This window comes from Hyperolius riggenbachi, chromosome 4 (genome assembly GCF_040937935.1).
Source record: "Hyperolius riggenbachi isolate aHypRig1 chromosome 4, aHypRig1.pri, whole genome shotgun sequence".
NCBI classification, from domain to species: Eukaryota; Metazoa; Chordata; class Amphibia; order Anura; family Hyperoliidae; genus Hyperolius; species Hyperolius riggenbachi.
In genome coordinates this window covers 444,528,346-444,552,955 of record NC_090649.1, presented here as the reverse complement: position 1 = coordinate 444,552,955, position 24,610 = coordinate 444,528,346, and the positions used below count along the sequence as shown (strand labels likewise).

The window sequence follows — 24,610 nt, the reverse complement described above, 5'->3', positions numbered from 1 at the left end:
AGGAGATTCTGCTATAGATCCGATCTGCAGGATGGCCCCAGGAGGTTCTGTAACAGATACGATCTGCAGAGTGGCCACAGGAGGTTCTGCTACAGATCCGACCTGCAGATCGGCCACAGGAGGTTCTGTAACAGATACGATCTGCAGAGTGGCCACAGGAGGTTCTGCTACAGATTCGACCTGCAGAGTGACCCCAGGAGGTTCTGTAACAGATCTGGCCTGCAGAGCAGCCACAGGAGGTTCTGGTACAAATCCGACCTGCAGATCGGACACAGGAGGTTCTGCTATAGATCCAACCTGCAGAGCGGCCACAGGAGGTTCTGGTACAGATCCGACCTGCAGAGCAGCCACAGGAGGTTCTGCTATAGAACCTACCTGCAGAGCGGCCACAGGAGGTCCTGCTACAGATCCGACCTGCAGAGCGGCCACAGGAGGTTCTGTAACAGATCTGGCCTGCAGAGCAGCCACAGGAGGTTCTGTAACAGATCTGGCCTGCAGAGCAGCCACAGGAGGTTCTGGTACTAATCCGACCTGCAGAGCGGCCACAGGAGGTTCTGCTATAGATCCAACCTGCAGAGCGGCCACAGGAGGTGCTGCTACAGATCCGACCTGCAGAGCAGCCACAGGAGGTCCTGCTACAAATCCAGCCTGCAGAGTGGCCACAGGATCGACTCCCGCCGCGTTCCCGCTCGTCCGTGCGTGCACCCGGATCGATTCACGCTCGTCCCCGCCGGCGCTTCTTATCTCCCGCTCGATTCGCCGCTATTGTCCGGCCTCGGGTATCGAGTGCGGAATCGATCCCCGCAGTGATCGGACACGTCGGATATTATCAATCGAGCCATCAGCTGCTCGATTGATAAGGGGGCATCGAGCCGTGTATGCCCAGCATAAGTCTTTGGAAAACGAAAGATCTTCAGATAATCTTTGTGAAAAAAAATGTATGCAAAAGACCTAAAAAGATAGAGATGAAAGATATTTATCTCTCAACCTTTCAAATCCATCCGGGAAGAGCGGATCTGCCGACAATTGTTCATTAAACAAGGTGTGTATGAGATATTTCATAACTGTTGAGTGCACAGCGCATGCGTGAAAAAGAAGGTAGTAAATAGACTACAAAAGCATTTCTTGCATGAACTGATCCTTTGCATGTGTACACCATCTTAAGGTGGCCATTAACGATACAATTCTTTGGATGATCGATCAGAAACGATTGTTCGGCCCACTAACGGAAGGATAGCTTTTATCCAATTTGATTAATGGAATTGATCCGGAACACGGATCAATGCAATTGATATTATGATCGAATGTGAGAATCGATTGTACAAAGAATCGTATCAATAATGGCCATTTTGAAAGTGCCCATTAATGGTACAATTTTTCCTTCAGATTTGTTCTTTTGACGCAATTTGAACAATCGAAACTAAACGGAAGGCAATTATTGATTGTTCCCATAAACAGAACGATTTAAGAAGGTTTTACATTCTGATTCTATCATAAAATCCAACTTATGAATGGTCATCTTTTCCAATCTACCAAAAATCATTTCACATCGATTAATGACACACACAGTGCAGTTTTCTATACAATTTGATTATAAAAATTGTGTTGAAAGATTGAATCTGAAGGAAAAATTCTACCGTTAACTAGTGTTGGGCGAACATCTAGATGTTCGGGTTCGGGCCGAACAGGCCGAACATGTCCGCGATGTTCGGGTGTTCGACCCGAACTCCGAACATAATGGAAGTCAATGGGGACCCGAACTTTTGTGGTTTGTAAAGCCTCCTTACATGCTACATACCCCAAATTTACAGGGTATGTGCACCTTGGGAGTGGGTACAAGAGGAAAAAAAAATTTAGCAAAAAGAGCTTATAGTTTTTGAGAAAATCGATTTTAAAGTTTCAAAGGGAAAACTGTCTTTTAAATGCGGGAAATGTCTGTTTTCTTTGCACAGGTAACATGCTTTTTGTCGGCATGCAGTCATAAATGTAATACATATAAGAGGTTCCAGGAAAAGGGACCGGTAATGCTAACCCAGCAGCAGCACACGTGATGGAACAGGAGGAGGGTGGCGCAGGAGGAGAAGGCCACGCTTTGAGACACAACAACCCAGGCCTTGCATGAGGACAAGAAGCGTGCGGATAGCATGCTTTGTACCACCATGCAGTCATAAATGTAATAAAGATAAGTGGTTCAATAAACAGGGACCACGCGGCAACGCTAACCCAGCAGCAGCACACGTGATGGAACAGGAGGAGGCGCAGGAGGAGAAGGCCACGCTTTGTGAGACACAACAACCCAGGCCTTGCATGAGGACAAAAAGCGTGCGGAGAGCATGCTTTGTACCGCCATGTAGTCATAAATGTAATAAAGATAAGAGGTTCAATAAACAGGGACCACGCGGCAACGCTAACCCAGCAGCAGCAGCAGCAGCAGCACACGTGATGGAACAGGAGGAGGCGCAGGAGGAGAAGGCCACGCTTTGTGAGACACAACAACCCAGGCCTTGCATGAGGACAAAAAGCGTGCGGATAGCATGCTTTGTACCGCCATGTAGTCATAAATGTAATAAAGATAAGAGGTTCCATAAACAGGGACCGGCAACGGTAACCCAGCAGCAGCAGCAGCAGCAGCAGCACACGTGATGGAACAGGAGGAGGCGCAGGAGGAGAAGGCCACGCTTTGTGAGACACAACAACCCAGGCCTTGCATGAGGACAAAAAGCGTGCGGATATAGCAGCAATGCTTTTTGCCGCCATGCAGTCATAAATGTAATACAGATGAGAGGTTCAATAAACAGGGACCGGAAACGCTAAACCATCCCAGATGTTCATCGGTCATGTTACTTGGTTGGGGTCCAGGAGTGTTGCGTAGTCGTTTCCAATCCAGGATTGATTCATTTTAATTTGAGTCAGACGGTCTGCATTTTCTGTGGAGAGGCGGATACGCCGATCTGTGATGATGCCTCCGGCAGCACTGAAACAGCGTTCCGACATAACGCTGGCTGCCGGGCAAGCCAGCACCTCTATTGCGTACATTGCCAGTTCGTGCCAGGTGTCTAGCTTCATGCCCGGTTTCAGGTCCAGCGGTGCCAGCCACAAATCCGTCTGTTCCTTTATTCCCCTCCAAATTTCCTCCCCTGTGTGCTGCTTATCCCCAAGGCAGATCAGCTTCAGCAACGCTTGCTGACGCATGCCAACAGCTGTGCTGCACTGCTTCCACGATCCTACTGCTGCTGGTGCTGGGTTAGCGTTTCCGGATGAGGTACAGCTTTGAGATGCGTTGGAGGAGAAGGAGTCAGAGAGGTAGGTGCTGCTGTTGTTATCCAGTGGGAGGGACGGCGGTGCAGCTGTTTGCGGCGTGGGCAACACCCGCGCCGTAGCAGGTGAGGAATCACTGCCAGGCTCCACAAGGTTCACCCAGTGCGCGGTAAGGGAGATGTATCGACCCTGGCCGAACGCACTTGTCCAGGTGTCAGTGGTGAGGTGAACCTTGCAGGCAACGGCATTCTTCAAGCTTCGGGTTATTTAGCTGACCACGTGCTCATGCAACTCAGGCACTGCAGAGCGCGCAAAGTGGTAGCGGCTGGGAACCACGTAACGTGGGATGGCCACTGACATCATGCCCTTGAAGCTGTTTGTCTCCACCACTCGATATGGCAGCATTTCGCAGGCCAGAAGCTTGGCTATGCTGGCTGGCTGTTACTGCCACGGCCCGCGGGTCATTTGCTGGCAATTTCCTCTTGTGCTCAAACATCTCAGAGACAGACAACTCAACCGTAGCACTGCACACCGAAGGGCTGTTGGTTGTTGTGTTTGATGAACACTGGGAGACCTCAAGAGCACTAGTCCGGAAAGTGACAGTGTCAGCATCGTCTGATGTTTGTGAATGTTGTGAACCACGCAATGGCTGGGCTACTGCTGCTGCTGAGGCGGGTCTGGTGGTGAGTCTGGTGAACCCAAGGGAGGCAGTGTTGCTGGTGGTACGGTGGTACCCTGTCCTGCCGCGTTTGCCCACAGAGTGGGATGTTTGGATAGAATGTGGCGGCTCATGCTGGTGGTGGAGAGGTTGTTAATACTTTTCCCCCTGCTCAGGCGGGTCTTGCACACCTTGCAAATCGCCATGGTAACATCCTCAGTGCAGTCTTCAAAGAAAGCCCAGACTTTAACTGGCTGAGGACTCGGACCTCGTGCGTGATGTGCTGGTGCTGCTTAACCCACTGCTGGACGCTTGAGAGGTCATCCAAGTAATTATCTGGTCCTGTTCTTTTGGATCTGTGAGGGTTGTTGTCCTGGACAACATGGGCAGTATTGAGTGGGTTTTCTTGGGTGCTCCCCTGTGGCCTGTACGTGAACCGTCAGGGGAAACACCTCTTCCCTTGCCCCTCCCTCTTTCACCGGATTTCTTCCTCATTTCACTTAAAGTACACGCTGACTGGCAGCAGTACAGTGGCAGTACAGAAATGCTATACAGTGGTGGGTGAGCGGTGTACCACTATTGTCAGCAGTGACACAGAGCACAATGCTATACAGTGGCGGGTGAGCGGTGTACTACTGTTCCCAGCAGAATCAGAGTGGCAGTAAACAATGGTATATAGTCTGGCTGAGCGGTGTACACAGAGTGTCAGTAAACAATGGTATATAGTCTGGCTGAGCGGTGTACACACAATGCTATATAGTCTGCTATATAGTGTCAGTAAACAATGGTATATAGTCTGGCTGAGCGAGCGGTGTACTACTGTTCCCAGCAGAATCAGAGTGGCAGTAAACAATGGTATATAGTCTGGCTGAGCGGTGTACACAGAGTGTCAGTAAACAATGGTATATAGTCTGGCTGAGCGGTGTACACACAATGCTATATAGTCTGCTATATAGTGTCAGTAAACAATGGTATATAGTCTGGCTGAACGAGCGGTGTACTACTGTTCCCAGCAGACACAGAACAGTACACAGAATGCTATATAGTGTGGCTGAACGAGCGGTGTACCACTGTTCCCAGCAGACACAGAACAGTACACAGAATGCTATATAGTGTGGCTGAACGAGCGGTGTACCACTGTTCCCAGCAGACACAGAACAGTACACAGAATGCTATATAGTGTGGCTGAACGAGCGGTGTACTACTGTTCCCAGCAGACACAGAACAGTACACAGAATGCTATATAGTGTGGCTGAACGAGCGGTGTACCACTGTTCCCAGCAGACACAGAACAGTACACAGAATGCTATATAGTGTGGCTGAACGAGCGGTGTACCACTGTTCCCAGCAGACACAGAACAGTACACAGAATGCTATATAGTGTGGCTGAACGAGCGGTGTACTACTGTTCCCAGCAGACACAGAACAGTACACAGAATGCTATATAGTGTGGCTGAACGAGCGGTGTACCACTGTTCCCAGCAGACACAGAACAGTACACAGAATGCTATATAGTGTGGCTGAACGAGCGGTGTACTACTGTTCCCAGCAGACACAGAACAGTACACAGAATGCTATATAGTGTGGCTGAACGAGCGGTGTACTACTGTTCCCAGCAGACACAGAACAGTACACAGAATGCTATATAGTGTGGCTGAACGAGCGGTGTACTACTGTTCCCAGCAGCGACACACAATGACTGGGGGGGACCCTGGCTAGCGTGGCTGGAGCGCGAACTACCCTGCCTGCCTACCCAAAGCTAAACCCACAGACAAATGGCGGAGATATGACGTGGTTCGGGTATTTATTTACCCGAACCACGTGACAGTTCGGCCAATCAGAGCGCGTTCGGGTCCGAACCACGTGACCCGTTCGGCCAATCACAGCGCTAGCCGAACGTTCGGGGAACGTTCGGCCATGCGCTCTTAGTTCGGCCATATGGCCGAACGGTTTGGCCGAGCACCGTCAGGTGTTCGGCCGAACTCGAACATCACCCGAACAGGGTGATGTTCTGCAGAACCCGAACAGTGGCGAACACTGTTCGCCCAACACTACCGTTAACCTCTTGCCGACCGCGTCACGCTGGTGGGAGTAGCCTCGGCGGCAGCCCCAGAGCTGCCTAACTCCGCTTGGCGTAAAGTCCTGGGGCTCTGTTTTGCAAGAGATCGCGCACAGGCTGCGCGCGCATCTCCTGCTTGGGGGGCGGAGCTCCGCCCTGCCTTCAGTCTCCGAGCGGCTAGTGCCGCTGGGGAGACTGTTAGACGGCGTGATCGCCATCTATTTCCATGTACAACGCTGCGATCAGCAGCAGCGCTGTATTGGGGACAGCCGTGTCACACGGCTGTCCCCCTGTGGGACAAGAGAGCGATCGGCTCTCATAGGCAGAAGCCTATGACAGCCGATCGCCATAATTGGCTGGCTGTGGGGAGGGAGGGAAGATTTTTAAAGAAACAGGTTTTTGTTTTGTTTTTTTAAAGTAACAATAATATTTATTTAAAAAAAAATAAACATGGGGGGAGCGATCTCAGACCCCACCAACAGATAGCTCTGTTGGTGGGGAGAAAGGGGGGGGGGGAATCACTTGTGTGCTTGGTTGTGCGGCCCTGCAGCTTAGCCTTAAAGCTGCAGTTGCCTATTTTACTAAAAATGGCCTGGTCACTAGGGGGGTTTAGCACTGCGGTCCTCAAGAGGTTAATGGGAACGTTTAGAAAACGTATTCATTTAAACCTTTGTGACAAACATATAAGGCAGATTGATCCCTCGCCTGCCCAAGACTTTTAACTCTTTTATATCTATGTGTAACCAGCTTTCATAAATCAGCTCCTGTGCGTCCTTCCCAGCCTTGCGATTGGCTGTCATGTCTCCCCTTCATGCTGGGCCCTGCTGTGATTTGTCTGCAGAGAGAGAGGCGGAGAGACAGATGGGCGTCTCTGTATTACCCAGAGTGCTGCAGGGCAGAGGGCGAGCAGAAGAGACGGGCGAGATGTGGAGAGAAGTTCTGGAGAGCAGCAGGTGAGGGGGGAGGAGAGACAATGTAACCATGTACAGGAAGCCCACCTGTTACTAACTGCCACACCCCCATACACATCACTTCTACATCAGCCCTGGGGGAAGCATGTGACAGCTCCATGGGGGAAATGACAGCTCCAGGCAGATAAATAATGTGCAGAAGGGGCTGCACTGTTTAAGGGGGGGTGGGGGCAGATGACAGGACCTCTTTGGCTGGATGCCCCAGGCGGGAGGGGGGGGCGATGACGGAGCAACGTCTGGCATTGAACAAACTCCGGTGTTTTGTGTTTTAGAAAATGATTAACTGTATTGCACAACACTGAGTAATCATTTTTACTTCAAAGCTTTAGAAAGCTTTTATAAACTGGCTTTATACATTCAGCTCATCCAAACAGGTCGTAAAGTGAACCTGAGGTGAGATGGAAATGGCGGCTGACATAGTTACTTCCTGTTGCAAGTTGACCGGCTAGTCCCCGACTCCCCGTGCCCATTTGTCTCTTATACTTTTAGCCATAGACCCTGAACAAGTACGCAGATCAGGCGGTCTAACTGGACTAGCCACATGCTTATTTCATGGTTGTGCTTCAGACACTACTGCTGCCAGAAGATCAACAGGACAGCCAGACAACTGGTATTGTTCAAAAGGAAATAAGTATGGCAGCCTCCATATCCCTCTCACCCATGGCCGGATTTCTGGCAAGGCCACATAGGCCATAGGCCACCAAATAAACAAGGGGTGGGCTCCAGGCAAAGGGTCGGGCTAACTGCACTATTAGCACCAGCTAGCATCTGCTTATGCTGTGCTACAGGCAGCTGCACTTGGTTAACCAAGCATGTGCAAACAGTGGGTGATTAGCAAACAGCCCGACCTGTTCCAATGACATAGCAGCAGATGCGGGCGGATACAGAAGGCCGGGTCAGGCACGCACTAGGTGTAGGGGATGAAAGGATCTGGGGCAGCACCAGGAAATAGTACAGAAGGCAGCCTATCACAGTCCCCATTTCATGGTTATTGATTGGCCAGCAGTGTAACCATGGAGGCTTGCACCATGCTCATAACCTGTAGATCGCTGTTTGATTGACCAGTTCCACTGTGTGACGTGATTGATTCACTCTACATTGCGTGCCTGGCACCTCAGCACTAACCGCAATAGTGGACACCGGCGGCACAAAGATGTATATATTTTTTTTTGGGGGGGGGGGGGGTTTAGAGAGGGGGTAGGATACTGTTTGGTTAGGGGCGGCTGGTAATAGTGGGCCTTGGGCAGTAAGAAGTACAAATCCGGCCCTGCAAGTCTCACCTCAGGTTCCCATTAAAGACCTATTTGTTCACCGTTGCTTAATCACCATCTTCATAGCTCCAACCACTTCCCTTGGATTTACATATCCCCCCCCTTTACGTGTCCCTCTCTCACACCCCTTAGATTGTAAACCTATTTAGTACGGCCCTCCTCCCTGTGTGTGCTCTTCTCCTCCACCATATGAACTCAGTGACTTGTCTGCTTCTGCTCAGTGGCGTAACAATAGGGGTTGCAGAGGTAGCGACCGCATCAGGGTCCTTGGGCCAGAGGGGCCCTCCCTCACCTACAGTATTAGCTCTCAATTGGTCCTGTGTTCAGAATAATCACTTCTATAGATGCTTTGAATAGTGGTAATTATTAACAAGCTGTTCCCCGCCCCCTTCTTGCACGTCTTACACTGTAGTTGCCATTGGCAGGTTTTGGTGCGCCGTATCAATTGTTATGTATAGAGTGCTTGGGGGGCCCCGCTGTAATACTTGCATCGGGGCCCACAGCTCCGTAGCTACGCCACTGCTTCTGCTACATATCTTCCTACATCGTTACATCACTATTTTGTGTACCTCTGTTTAACGCTGTCATGTCCCTGTCTAGCATTGTTAAAAGATGTAATGTCTCCCTATCTAATGTACATTGCTGCGTAATATGTTAGCGCTTTATAAATAAAGTTTATCTTTACTACCGTAATAATTTCTGGTAAATATTACCAATCATAACCTCAGTGACTTCTCCCTCTCTCCGCCCCCAGGTGCTCCCTCCCCCAGCACTGGCCCCGCAGGGCGCTGATCCCGCTGGGAGTGGGCGGAGCCGTGCTGTGCTGGCTGTTATGTGGACGGCGGAGGAAGACCATAGAGATGGGGGATGGGTGGTGGGGTCGAGGCGAGAGACCGGCGCAGAACGAGGACACCAGCATCAGAGAGTTCCGGCTGGAGGCCTCCGAAGAGGAAATACAGGTGCCAAACTCATCTCTGTACAGGAAGTGACATCATCAATTCAATCAATTAGATTCAAATGTGGGAAGGACAGTAAAATGAGGCAGCCAATCAGATAACAGCTTCTCTTGTAATGCTGATGGAGGAGGAAATCTGATTGGTTACTGCATTATTAATCTATTGCGTTCTGTTGTAATGGACAATATAATGGCAGTGCAGCACGAGGCAGTTATATTTTGATGCTCACATTTATGGTCAGCTGTGATATTTTATGACCTTGCTGGGCCCATTGGGGGTGGGATTGGTATAAGTTTTATCCTTATTCACCCCAGGATTTCTGAGGGAGCTAATTACCGCTGAGTGATGCTTAGCCATTTACAATTGTGCATACAGTGCAGGGAGGTCTGCAGTCTATCCACTCATAGTTACATAGTTACATATAGTTACATAGTTATTTTGGTTGAAAAAAGACATACGTCCATCAAGTTCAACCAGTACAAAGTACAACTCCAGCCCGTCCCCCACATACCCCTGTTGATCCAGAGGAAGGCGAAAAAAAAACCCACAAGGCATGGTCCAATTAGCCCCAAAAGGGAAACATTCCTTCCTGACTCCAGATGGCAATCAGATAAAATCCCTGGCTCAACATCATTAGGCATAACCTAGTAATTGTAGCCATGGATGTCTTTCAACGCAAGGAAAGCATCTAAGCCCCCTTTAAATGCAGGTATAGAGTTTGCCATAACGACTTCCTGTGGCAATGCATTCCACATCTTAATCACTCTTACTGTAAAGAACCCTTTCCTAAATAAATGGCTAAAATGTTTTTCCTCCATGCGCAGATCATGTCCTAGGGACAAAAAGCTCATCCGCCAAGCTATTATATTGTCCTCTGATGTATTTATACATGTTAATTAGATCCCCTCTAAGGCGTCTTTTCTCTAGACTAAATAAACCCAGTTTATCTAACCTTTCTTGGTAAGCGAGACCTTCCATCCCACGTAACAATTTTGTAGCTCGTCTCTGCACCTGCTCTAAAACTGCAATATCTTTTTTGTAATGTAGTGCCCAGAACTGAATTCCATATTCCAGATGTGGCCTTACTAGAGAGTTAAACAGGGGCAATATTATGCTAGCATCTCGAGTTTTTATTTCCCTTTTAACGCATCCTAAAATTTTGTTCGCTTTAGCTGCAGCGGCTTGGCATTGAGTACGATTATTTAACTTGTTGTCGATGAGTACTCCTAAGTCCTTCTCCAAGTTTGATGTCCCCAACTGTATCCCATTTATTTTGAATGGTGCTAGACCATTGGTACGACCAAAATGCATGACTTAACATTTGTCAACATTGAACTTCATCTGCCATGTATGTGCTCATATAGCCATTCTATCCAGATCCTGTTGCAATATGACACTATCTTCCTGAGAGTTGATGATTCTGCACAATTTTGTATCATCTGCAAAAATAGCAACATTGCTCACTACTGCATCTACTAGGTCATTAATAAATAAATTGAAGAGCACTGGACCCAGTACAGACACCTGTGGGACCCCACTGCTAACAGTCTCCCATTTTGAGTATGATCCATTGACCACAACTCTTTGTTTTCTGTCCATTAGCCAGTTCCCTATCCATGCACACAAACTCTTCCCCAGTCCTTGCATCCTCAACTTTTGCACCTGACTTCTGTGGGGAACAGTGTCGAAGGCCTTTGCAAAGTCCAAGTATATCACATCATCTACAGCATTCCCAATATCCATATTAGCATTCACTACCTCATAAAAGCTGAGCATGTTAGTCAAACAGGACCTGTCTTTAGTAAACCCATGTTGATGCTGAGAAATAAGATTATTTTCTACTATGAAGTCATGTATAGTATCTCTTAGTAACCCCTCAAATAGTTTGCATACAACTGATGTTAAGCTTACAGGTCTATAATTTCCTGGATCTGATTTTTTGCCCTTCTTAAATAATGGGAAAACGTGGGCTGTACACCAATCCACTGGGACTCCGCCAGTTGCAAGAGAGTCACAAAAGATAAGATAAAGGGGCTTAGCTATAACTGAACTTAATTCCCTTAGGACCCGAGAATGCATGCCATCCGGGCCAGGTGCCTTGTCTATTTTTAATTTATTTAGTCTTGCCTTTACTTCTTCCTGCGTTAAATATTTAATATTACAGTTAGAAGATTGAGACTCTTCTGCCTCTGTAATTTGCAACAGTGCTGTTTCCTTTGTGAAGACAGAAGCAAAGAAAGCATTTAATAACTCTAACTCCTCTTGGATGTCATAGCAGCAGCTACACAATACACCCTCATCTACATACACTAACTGCGTACATACATACATCCATATTAGCTGCATGCACTAACTGCATACATACTTACTAACTGCATGCACTAACTGCATACATGCTTAAATACATACACACTAACTGCATTCACTAACTGCATATATACATACATATTAGCTGCATGCACTAACTGCATACATACTTACTAACTGCATGCACTAACTGCATACATGCTTAGATACATACACATTAACTGCATGCACTAACTGCATATATACATACATATTAGCTGCATGCACTAACTGCATACATATTTAGTAACTGCATGCACTAACTGCATACATGCTTAAATACATACACACTAACTGCATTCACTAACTGATGGAGCAGATTGTTCTCTACACACAGATAGGTGCAGGGAATAAATCATACACAACCATCAGGAAATTCAGCTTACTTAGAACAGAATGGAACACAGAGAATACAGGAAATAACAGTCCCATAAAGATCATCATCCCATTTTACATATAGTAACATCTTGTAGTTGTTGTATACATAAATACATACTAATTGCAAGCAACCTTCATCTAATGGTCTGAACTTACTAAGTATAATATGAAGTGTTTACAAGTGTGAAAATATTTGTCATGAAGTATTAGGCAGAAAAGACACTTATAAGCATGGAAAATAGCAGCTATTTTCCACACATGATTTTTTTGCTTTTAATGTGCATTTTGCCAAACGCATTATACACAACAGCCGAACTTGTGGCAATAAGACATCTGACACGGTCTGTGACTGCGATTTTATCCACAAAGCTGTTTGTTTTTTTTCCCACATACAAAAGCGAATTTTAAGTGTGAGTCATGCCATGTGATTTCGGATGGGTGGAAAATGCGCATGCAATCCTGATAAGTGTCCATCCTGCCTTATGGTCAGTTCCACAGACCACCACGCAAACTGAAATATAAGTTATGGTCAGCGTTTAGCATTGAAAACAAATTAAACATAAATAAATGTTTGGAGTATACAAAGTATTTCTTTAATCAAAATTATCTTATTATTATAAAAGAAGAGAAATATCCAACAGTGGCATCCTTTCATTCCATATTTAGATGCATATAATATAGCAGATTTTTTAGAAGAGATTTGGATGTGGTCCCTACTTACGGTATGTTTTGGATATTTAAAATAGAGTTTTAATAATCTGGGTATGGTAGATTGGGGGATTTATCAGTGGAGAGGACCCTAATATGGGGGGGGCAGAGGAACCCCTGATCTAGCGAGGGTACACAGGGTAACCAATCAGTCTGGAGAAACTTAGTATTAGTATGGTGGAACTGATGGACCAATAATCTTGGGAGGGCACATTGGATAACCAATCAGTCTGAAGAACCCCAATATGGTGGAATAGATGGACTCATAATCTAAGTGGGGTACACGGGGTATGTAATATAGCAGAGTTTTAGAAGAACTTTAGGTATGGTCCCTACTTATGTTTTGTATATTTAAAATAGTGTTTTAGTGATTGGGGATGGTACAGTAGATTGGGGGATTTATCAGTGTAGAGGACCCTAATATGGGGGAACAGATGAACCCCTGAATTAGGGAGGGTACACAGGGTAACCAATCAGTCTGGGGAGGCTTAATACGGTGGAACAGATTGACCCCTGATCTAGGGAGCGTACACAGGTTGACCAATCAATCTGGAGAAGCTTACTATGGTGGAATTAACGGACCCTAGTCACATAAAATACTATCAAATGTGGCTTCTTGTCCTTGCCCTTTTGTAATTTTTGGGTGCTTTGCTCCTCCAGGACCTCCATGAACGCCTGGACCGCGTCCGATATGTCACCCCACTGGAAGACAGCCAGTTCCATTATGGGGTAAATGGGGAGGAGCTGGAGAAGATCATCACATACTGGAGGGACAAATTTGATTGGGGAAAACAGGTGAAGGCCATCAACAAATACCCCCACTACAAGACCAAGATTGAGGGTGAGTTCTCTGGACAAGAAATTTACCATAGTACTGCTATTGTGAGAGTGTGTACTTCATAAATACTGTAGCCATAAATGGTAATAAAGACCTGGCATCATTTTTTTTCAACTCGCTGCCACATTCCTGGAGACATGAATAGGAACAGAAGTTGATCTGTTCTCACCATTCCTGAGGAATGTTCTGCATTTGGTTTCCTTCAGAAGCTGACCACAGAATCAGTGCGGATGCACCCTTTTTATATTTGGCTGAGATGCAGAGGACCTGGGTCAGTGGCCTTTGTATGTATCTCATTTTCAAATCAGAACAAATAACATTTTCATAAAAAGTATAGTTCCCAAGCTGCCCAGCAAGTTCCTAAAAATATATCTCATTGTCCAACACCCCAAATTGACCAAAGTCACTCAAATTGACTGCACATCCATCTATGGGAGGCACACCATGCCGACATCTCTTCTGAACTGTTGTGGACTACGGAACAAGGTCGTATGGGTGTTGTTAATGTTGTGAATTCAGAGGACCAGCTAGGAGAAGTATTTTTTACAATAATTGGGTGGCTTATGTTTTTTATTACAGTTTAATTGGTTTGCATGAGAAAACTCATGAAAATACAATGGTCTTCAATCTTCCTAAAATGTTGCTGCCTCAACCCCCAACCTACATTGGCTTCACACATGCTGTTGTTTAATGCCTGATTTCCCGCTGGGTGTGTCATAGTTGATTTTTTTAGTTTTGTTTTCTCATCATAGTAGTCACGTCTTCCAGGATTTTATTATTGATGTCCTTCAGCTCCATAATTCATGCAGTGTTCTGTGTTATCTCCAGGACTGGACATCCATTTCATCCATGTCAAACCTCCAAACCTCCCGGCTGGACAGAAGGCCATTCCTCTGCTGATGGTCCACGGGTGGCCTGGCTCCTTCTATGAATTCTATCGGATTATTCCACTCCTGACAGAGCCGGGGAAACACGGTCTGGACCCCAATGTTGTCTTTGAGATCATCTGTCCCTCTATTCCAGGATATGGCTTTTCAGAGGCGCCACATAAGAAGGGTGAGTTCACTCCTCATTTCTGGTTGGGAATGGTTATCTGTTCCTCCAAGTTCAGAAAACAAAGTAGCAGATTTTGGGGCCTTTTTAGACAGTGCAAAAGATTTGGTGCTGAATTTTTAGTACAGTTCTTTTCTGCTCACCATATAGTTCTGTGAGGATCATTACAAAATATTAGGACATAACATTTTTGGAGAAATTACAACATGAAATTTTAGAATTTTGGTAGCGGTTTTGGGTTTCACACGTTAAAGTTGTGAATATGACAACCTTGGTGGCAACGGGGTTAGATGAATCTGGCGCTACATTTGGAGGTTACGTTGAGGTCAAAAGAACAGAGTGTGATATTATTTTTTGTGCACATTGTGTAACATTGTGGGTAATGGCATCTGTGAAAACATTCCTCAGTAATTTATTATAGATGAGGTTTGTTTTTGAAAAGTTTTTAGGGTTTGGTTAGAAAGTGTGAAATTCACAGGAAACCTATATTAGTCAAAAACATGATGATATTGTGGTGGGTCAGGATTATGCTGGATTAAGAGGATTAATGTTAGAGTTAAAGCGGACCTGATCTAAAAACTTCCTCTTTGCTCTAAAAGATATGCAACAGCATAATAACCTTTAAAGAAAAACATGTGTTTGTTACAGCTGATACTTTCTGCTTTCATGGAAGCAGACATATTGTTAACATCCTGTGCTTTCAAATGACCTTATCTGCATTATTTGCCATGGCAGTCAGGTGACACAGGGGAGAGAACAAATTACAACTTGTGATTAGACACAAATGAGGAGGAATTGGGCAGGCTAAACTCTCTAAATACATACAGGGTGCATTTCCCTCTGTTTTCCTTCTGTCCTGTGCAAGAGTTCATGTCCACTTTCATGAAAAAGATTAGTAGAGTTGTAAGGAATAAAGACACTGGCATCTTTATTGCCTTTAAAAAGGTCAGTGTCCCACCTCTTTTATCAATCATTTGGCTTCAGCTGTGGCAAGGAACCAGCACAACAGTCTAAGGAGGAGCATTTTTCAAAAGTAGAATACATAACATGGTTTCGGTACAGGTTTGTATTTAAATATAGTCATGTTCAGTAAGTTAAAATCAAAGCAACCAAATAGAATCATTGATATCTAATGTTGGGTTTTGGATTTTGGATCTTGTCTTGGTTCCAGTACAAGAAAGATGATTTGTGTACATTTGCTTAATTTTCCCTTTTTAGGTTTTAATGCCATTGCTGCTGCCCGTGTCTTCCATAAGCTGATGCTCAGATTGGGGTTTAAAGAGTTTTATCTGCAAGGAGGAGACTGGGGAAGCCTCATCACCACCATGATGTCCCAGATGAAACCAGAGTAAGAATATCATTCATTTATTGTTGGAATTCTGGCCTTGCCGGGAGCTGGAGGGGGATTAGAGCACAGCCTCCACCAATCAGAATCTGGTACCTAAAATGCCACCACAAAAGACATCCTGGCCCATATGCTATTCAATTTTTCACCTGAGTTATCTCCTAGGAGTGTCAGGTCTCTCTGATCAATGACTACAATTCAGACCGTATGCTCATATGACTTACCCAGAGCCCAGCCCGTAACACTTGTGCAAACTCGTACCTGACACAATACTATACTACAATACACCCTGCAGATAAATGTAGCATACCGTTTGACAGGTAGTAATCTACTGAACAGAACCTGATAATACAAGCTGGCAAGCAATGGGCACAATAGTTGTATATGTATAAATGTATGTAATAGTCACCTGAGGCCTAGTGGATGAGGCTATCCAGACGAATGAATCAGATGACTGCAGAGATGAAGTTCCAGAGTAGCAAGACAGTCCAGATAATACTTTCAGAGATAGCGTAGTCCTAGGCAAGCCGAGGTCGGTCTAGGCAGATAGCAGTGTAGTCCAAGTACAGAAGCAAGGTTGGCAACAGGAAATACAGTATAGATAAGCGTAGTCAGAAGTCCAGGCTGAAGTTTTCAACAGGTATCAATTAGGTTAAAATGGTTGGATACAGGCAATAATCGGCTAAAGGAATCAAACAGGTTAGCGTGGTCAGGATACAGGCAAGAATCGGCAACAGGAATCAAACAGGTAAGCGCGCACCCAGCAAGCCAAAGCTAATGCTATCACGGGCGAAGACTGGGGGCGCTCACTAGGTTTAAAAACAAGAACTAACCAATCAGACACAAACGGAATTAAACACAACCCAATCACAGTTCAGCGTGTCAGCTGATAAGCTGACACGCCAGTATGCACGTGGTTACTGTTTACATCGGCGGAGTGCATACTGAGAACGCATCCTCCGCCTGTCCATTGAAAGCTGCTCAGCCTCCTGCGCTCCAGTGATGTCAGCGGCTTGCCAAGACATGGAAGTCGGCGCAGTTTGGGTCTCAGCATTCCACTGCTGACCGTCACTGACGATCCTTACAAGGAGATAATTCTCGTCTTCTCTTTAAAATACCTTTTCAGCACTTTAGAATTGAAAGAGAACCAAAATGTTAGTGGAAAAAAAGTACTATCAAATTTATTTTGAGTATTTTCTTGCTTTCTGGTGGCTCAAAAGGCATTTTATGACAAGTTATGAAAATATCTTCTAGGAGATAATTGCATATGGGACACCGTGTGAAGGCATTAAAGTCCTCTATTACGTGTGGCTTGTAGGATAAAAGATTTATCAATCCAGATGTAGATGTCTCCTTCACCCCAGGAGAATATGCTCCTCTAGATTATACTTCATGTTTGTTTAGTCATTGCATTTTCTCAGATTGTGAATTCATTTGGAATATGTTGACCCGTGGCTCTTTAATAGCATTATCTTTTCCAGTTCGGTTAGGGGCCTCCACCTGAACATTGTTTTCCTTAAAGGTGGGCCCCGAATGCTCATTTCACTGCTCCTTGGACGCCATCTTCCATGGCTGGTGGGCCTGACAAGAGAAGACGTCAAACGTATTTTTCCGTACTTTGAGAAGAGTTGGTACAATTGGCTCAGAGAGTCGGGGTATTTCCACATACAGGCTACCAAACCAGACACTGTAGGTAAGGAACTCCATATTATTATCCATGCGTCAGAAACTCAAGAAGCAATAGAACCTAATGCTCTCCTACTTAAGATAAGCCCAGAGGTAGGTTCATGCTGGATCCACTTACCTCTGTGCATTCTCCATTCCTCTCTTTGTTCTACCATCCTTGCAATCACTCCATGTTATTAGTAGAAGATATGTAAACCAACTCTCACTTCATTAACGCCCCAAAAAAGAGAGATCAACATTTTTTCTATATAACTAATTGTATAATATTTTGGTTACGCTTCTGCCCCAAAAGACAGATCCTAAAAGAAATGTTGGCCGAGCAACATGAACTTTTACTTTCCTGTTCAAATTGTTTGTAGAAGATAGATACCATTTTTTATTGTTAGCTTAATGTTATTTAGGCATGTAGACCATGGCAGAGATGAGATGGATCAAAGAAAAGATTAAGAAAGGTTCCTTTTCCAGGCTGGAAATATTGACTTGTACAAGGTTTAGGTTAACTTACTGTCAACTAGTTTGGTAAAAGAAAAGGAGTCAGAAAATCCTCACAAACCAGTGAAATTCTACTAAGCCAACAAAATAAAACAACAATCTGTCCTTCAGGGATAAGTTGTTAATTAATTAAATTGATAGTTATTTCATTCCTACAGTTCTAATAAAAATAGAACTATCTAAACTATCATTTGAGGGTCAAATTGTGTTGACAGCTTGATATAAGACCCTCACCCATCCTCGTTGTACCATTAATGTCCCTCCTTTCTTCAGGGTCTGCTCTGAATGACTCACCTGCTGGGCTGGCGGCCTATATCTTGGAGAAGTTCTCCACATGGACCAACCCAGACTATCTAGCACTTCAGGATGGTGGACTGGACAGGTCAGAAATGTAGCCGATGTTTACATTACCTATTGAAACTGCCATCTAGTCTCTGTGTAAATAGAAAGTCCAATTTCTATTTCTTATATTTGTTGCAGGAAGTACTCCATGGATGACCTTCTCACGAATGTGATGATCTATTGGGTAACCGGCTCAATCTCCTCATCCATGAGGTTCTACAAGGAGAACCTTTCCGGAGACCCTCAAAACAATCAGACCTATGGGTATTTTATCTATAATTCAGTCAGTAATTGACAATCAGGCAATATAACAATAACCCATTATTGTAGTTGGCCATGGTAACCGAGGTGAAGGAATGGTGAAAAAACTTGAGATTTGAGGTCTTGAATCGGGATAAGCTCTCAGAATCGGAACAGTTCCGATTTTCGCATTAGAATTCGGTCATTCCGAGTAAAATCATGTAAATGGAAATTACCCTGTTTCGAGTACAGTGTTCCGTTCTGCCGATGTGAAAATTGGAAACGAATTTTCAGCAAACAGGGCGCTAACACAGTGAAAATTGGATTCGGAAACAAGATTTTTCACAAACACGGCGTTAACACAATGGCTAGGAAAGTGAAGATTGGCTTCTAAAACAAGAATATTCGGCCCATAGTGATGTCAACAAAATGGCCGCCGGAATTTCCTGGTACCCAGAGGCCACACTAAAGTGGCAGAACATCCCTTGTCCTTGTCCCCTGGACCGCCGATCCATGTGGAAAACCACTTGTTCTTTCACTACCACTGTAACGTGGCCTTCTGGCAGGCCACATGTGTTGGCTGCAGGCCTGTGGCTCACTCATCAGCACACTGCATTTCAGCGCTGACATCACTATTCTTTCCCTGCTTTTCCCTGCCTCTTTTCTGTCTATAGTTAGAGCAGGGCTACAAGAAAATGGCCACCTATGTCCACAAATGTGGACATTGGCAGTGGGGAGAGAAGAGTGACGTCAGTGCTGGAGCACAGGGAGCTAGTGAGTGAGCCCACTAAAGCGGACTTCCTATACCACCTGGGGCACCACCTATAGCTGGCTACAGGCTACCTCTACTGGGGCACCACCTATACCTGGCTACAGGCTACCTATACTGGGGAACCAGCTATACATGGCTACAGGCTGCCTATACTGGGGCACCACATATACCTGGCTACAGGCTACCTATAGTGGGGCACCACCGTTACTTGGCTACAGACTACCTGTACTGGGGCGCCACCTATGCCTAGCTACCTAAACTGGGGCTGGCACCACCTATAACTAGCTACCTATACTGGGGCACCTATAGCTCGCTACCTATACTGGGGGCACCTGTACCTGACTAACCTATACTGGTGCACTACCTATACCAGGCTACCTATACTGGGGGCAACTATATCAGGCTACCTATACTGAGGCACCAACTTTAGCTGGCTACCTATACTGAGGGCACCTATGCCTGGATACCTATACTGGGGGCACCTATACCTGGCTAGGGCAGGGCAGAGGGACGAGGTGACACAGGGGGGAAAAAGAAGCACAGGGGGGACAAAAGAGGCACAGGGAGAACAGAGATGAGATAGGGGGACATGAGGTGACACAGAGTTAAACAAAAGAGGCACAAACTGAGGTGACACAGCACAGAGGGGGACAAAAGAGGCACAGGGAGCATAGAGGACAAAAAACTTATTCAGGATAAGAACAGACCTACAGTCCCTATCTCATTTGTTAATCAGGGACTAACTGTATTTTGCTAATATTTGGCTCCACCCACAACATGCCATGGCCACGTCCACTTTTTCACCACATCATGCTGTGTGCACTGCTTTCTTTGGTGTCAGAGCTACGAACATTTTTTGCGTGGTTTCGCGCTTGCGTGGGGTGACAAGTGGGCGGGCACAGCAGCCAGTGGGTGAGCCCGGGGAGGGGGTGGGTGTGAAAGGCCCCAAAATTTCTGATGGCGGCCCTGCCTCCGGGGACCTGGGATTCCCTGGTGGCCATCTTGTTGGTGTCACTGCTGAAAATTCTTGTTTCAGAAGCCAATTTTCACTGCCCTAGCCATTGTGTTCATGCCATGCTTGCTGAAAATTCTTGTTTCTGAAGCGAATTTTCGCATCGGCAAAACTATTGACTGCATTGACCTCAATAGAAAATGCCTTTGGAACATGAAAATTGGAACATGAGATTTGGTATTTCCCTGTGAAACCCTGAATTGCGATGAAATCCGATCTGAAAAAGCTGGGACTTTAGAAGGAGCTTTTTTGGGGGACAGAATTAAGTAGTGTTGGTGTTCTAATTCGGGATATTCAATTCAGAAACCAAAATTATCCAGAAGACCAGAACGCAGAACTTCAGCACCTGAGCAAGCGGACAGGGTCACGGTGAGTTACGGTAACTTACTTGTGCTTCACGGTGTGCTTCCCGTAACTCTAAGCGTCCTCTTTCAAGCATGAAAGGAGGCAGCATCGAAGTCATGTGAGCTGTGGTGGATAGTGGAGCCAGAATAGCCTACAGTGGAATACAGTGTCTAGTTTAGCAAAAGATGTTAAGGCCCGATTCACATTAGCGTTTTTTTTGCGGAACGTAACCGCAATGTATACTGTACAAATGGAACGGATGTGAAAGCATCCAATGTTAACCTATGGATCCAATCACATGCGTCCGTTGGTATGGATACATTCCGTACGTTCTGGTCCCCGGATATAAAAATTGCTGCAGGCCCTAATTTTCCGTACCGTTCTGCCCAGCGCAACTGATCTGGACAAAAAAATGCTGCAGCAAATTTGGGCCAATGGAAAACGGAACATTTCTTCACACTAGTGAAGAAACGGACCATTCCAGGGGGGATGGGGGCATGTGGCGACGTGAGGGAGGGTGCAGCAGCCGGGCGGGTGGGTGAGGGAGAGTAAAATACATACCTAATGTTCTGTAGCAGCCGGCGGTAGAGGCTTCCATCTTCTTCCGCGTCATGTGACTACAGGACGTGTCATGTGACTAGTCACATGACGCGCTGTGTAGTCACAGCGGAAGTAGAGGAAGCCTTTACCGCCGGCTGCTACATAGAGCATGTATGAGCGCTTTGCTATTCACCGCCAAAGTCGGCATGAAATTGTACATAAATTCATGCCTAATTACAGATGCTTACAATTACATACGATAGTTAACTTAATTAATTATGCTTTCGCCAGAAATTTCACATCATGATTACTATGTATAAATGGGAATTGTGGTGCCTAATTACGCATAGGCGTAATTTCTGTTCATCACTAAGTCAAACTACTGCTAAAACTTTTCTGGTTTGTTTTTGGATAAAATAAAGACACATTATTATTACGCAGCGCTGTACAGAGTATATTGTTTTGTCACTTAACTGTCCCTCAGAGGGGCTCACAATCCAATCCCTACCATAGTCATAGTGTATGTATCGTGTATTGTATGTATTGTAGTCTAGGGCCAATTTTAGGGGGAAGCCAATTAAATTATCTGTATGTTTTTGGGATGTGGGAGGAAACCGGAGTACCCGGAGGAAACCCACGCAGACACAGGGAGAACATACTCCATGTCCTGGCTGGGATTCGAACCAGGAACCCAGTGATGCAAAATGACACTGCTAACCACTACACCACCGTGCTGCCTGTGCCGACTCTTCCTGACAATTTGAGTCAATAATGCTGAAGTATCATTAACGGGACACTTTATTTTAGTATGGGAAATAATTTAGTCCCTCCAGTTCAGCTCTAGACATTGCCAGGATTGAAGGTAAAGCTTACCTCAGCTTGCTTATCATGGTCTTTTCTTGTACACAGGAAAACCAGGGCTACATAAACTAGAATAATTGCTTGAGATCAATGAATGGAGCTCCTTGCAGGCATGCGCATCCTTTGCAATACATCAACTCTGTACAATGATTTGTCATGCAGGAAGCTGAGTATTTCTGGGCAGTTTGTACTCCAAAGAGAGTACATATTTCCAGGGCCGGTTCTCGACTTTTTGCCGCCTGAGGCAAACTTGTAAGGATGCCTCCCCCCCCCCCCCCATAGATAGTATAATTGCCCCCAGTATAGGTAGCCTGGAAGGGGTAGCAGCCAGGAAGGGGAAGCAGCGAGTACAGCGGTGGGCAGGGGGGTCAGATCCACCCCCCTCACCTGGGGCTCCTCCATCCGTGCTCCCCCTCCAGCTATTTGCGCAATATTTAATTAGGCAGCGGGGGAAGCAATGACTCACCTACTTCCTTGACCCAGCACTGCATTCCACCGCTCGCATCACTTCCTGCAATGCGCCTACTGTTCGGTACAGTGGGAGCGGTCTGAAACCCCCTCCGGAGCAGAGTGGTTAAACCCCCCTCCCCACCGCTGGGCCTACTGCTACCCTCTCCAGCTCGGTGCTTACCACCCCCCACCCTCGCCAGGTGGGCACCGCCCCCCCACTTCCGCCGCCTGAGGAACCTGCCTCACCCCCACCTCATGGGCGGCGCGGGGCTGCATATTTCATGCTTGAAATTAAGTCTGATTTGCATTTACTTTTCATTTTGGGAATTCATAACTGACTGCAATATATTTCAGCAGCCACTGTGGTCTGGCTGCAGGCTGCAGCTCTCCTGCTTCTGTGCCATTTTATAATTCATTTATATAATAGTGTGAGTTTGTAGCGCCCTTTGACTGAGTTATGTGCCTGCATGTGTTCAGGCCTGAATTTACATCACAGAAGTTTAAAGACACCCTAGACTTCCATGAACCTACAAACCCCCACCGAACAGCACTGCAAGTGTGCTGGCTGTCCCCGCTGTCACGTCTCCCTTACTTCTCTTGCCCATCATAGTAGCGACAGGTGTCCCTTAGCATTAGGTAGCCAGAGGTACCCTCAGTATAAAGTAGCTAGTGGTGCCCCCAACTGAAGGGAGATCTCATCAGTGGAATGGCAAGACCTGGGTGAGTATCCTCTCATTTACACTCTGCTCGGAACTCTGCATTGGGAAGGAGGGAGGGAGGCACTAGGGAAAGGGAGTGGGCCACCATTTCATAATCAGGTACTTGCAGACACATGCCTACAGTGCCTTATGGTAAATCTGGCCCTGCATGTTTTCCCTTCACAGATAGAGCCTGACAGGCCTCAGCGTGAATCTCAGGTACAAGAGCATGAAGTGTTTGCATGCTTGCTGTCCGGTGTAGGTAGAGTAGGGGCCTTTCTTTGGAGGGAACCTCAACGATGGTGAAAGGGTTTAATGCAGAATGCTTGTGACTGTCGTCAGGCCCATTTGTCCCCCTCAGACACCACCCCACAGCCTTCTAGAGATGGTAATGTAAATGTACTTGTTCACTGTACATAGTGCATGAATTAATAAATGGCGAAATTGTGATAGCAGTGCCGAGAGGACCTTTCTTCAATTCCCAAAGTGACACTTATTCTCTTGTGTTTCAGGACTCCTGTGTACGTGCCCATTGGGATCGCCGCCTTCCCGTGTGAGTTGAGGCACGTCCCCCGGGTCTGGGCGAAGGAGAGATTCAAGAACATCGTCACCTACACCTATATGCCTCGTGGAGGGCACTTCGCTGCCTTGGAGGAGCCAGAGCTGCTCGCCCGAGACGTCCAGAACTTTGTATCCAAAGTGGAGAAGAATGCTAAGTAGAGAAGAGGACCTGTCACCCCACATTTACTTTCTAATAAAATTTTATCTAACTACGCTAAAAAGAAAAACCAAACTTTGCAGTGTCTTTTTGTAGAGACGTTTTAGCTTCCTTTTTGTTTATTACCTAAAATCTTTCTGGTTTTGGGTCTTTATGACAAATATCACTCCTCCTCACATACAGAATCCTACAAATTTGTACCAAGCACGAATGAGATAGAACTACCCCAAAACAGCGGGAGTAATGATTATGTGCAATAAAAGCTATATATGTGCTATAAACTAGTATGTGCAACAAAAGGAAATCTACGGATATCAGTAGGCGAGCGCAGGTAAGGAAAAATAGCGTCAAAAGTTCAAAAGATATGTAAATAAGTCAGCACAGATCAGAGCAAATACAAATAAATAATTTCACCATGCCAAGCTATCAACGGTCTCCACAATTGGATGTGCATCCCAACACCAATCAAAGAAATAAGGCTTGCCAGCCGCATCCAACCTACGTTTTATGGTTGTATAAAGGCTTGTTGTACCCCAGGTGGTCAGGTGGATTCTCTAAGCTCCACAATATGATGTCCTCCTACAATGGTAATCAGTATAGAACAGGGGTCCCC

General features: G+C 45.9%; 1 protein-coding gene across 1 annotated transcript; it reads left to right on the top strand.

Annotated features, from left to right (window-relative positions):
- The first annotated feature begins 6,821 nt into the window (after window positions 1–6,821).
- On the top strand, window positions 6,822–24,072 carry LOC137504359 (epoxide hydrolase 1-like). Its single transcript, XM_068232670.1, has 9 exons — window positions 6,822–6,928; window positions 8,972–9,176; window positions 13,266–13,446; window positions 14,272–14,499; window positions 15,715–15,844; window positions 17,323–17,534; window positions 18,293–18,401; window positions 18,500–18,625; window positions 23,792–24,072. The coding sequence occupies exons 1-9, from the start codon at window positions 6,837–6,839 to the stop codon at window positions 23,997–23,999; spliced, it is 1,491 nt and encodes a 496-aa protein (XP_068088771.1). The 5' UTR covers window positions 6,822–6,836; the 3' UTR covers window positions 24,000–24,072.
- The last annotated feature ends 538 nt before the right edge of the window (window positions 24,073–24,610 follow it).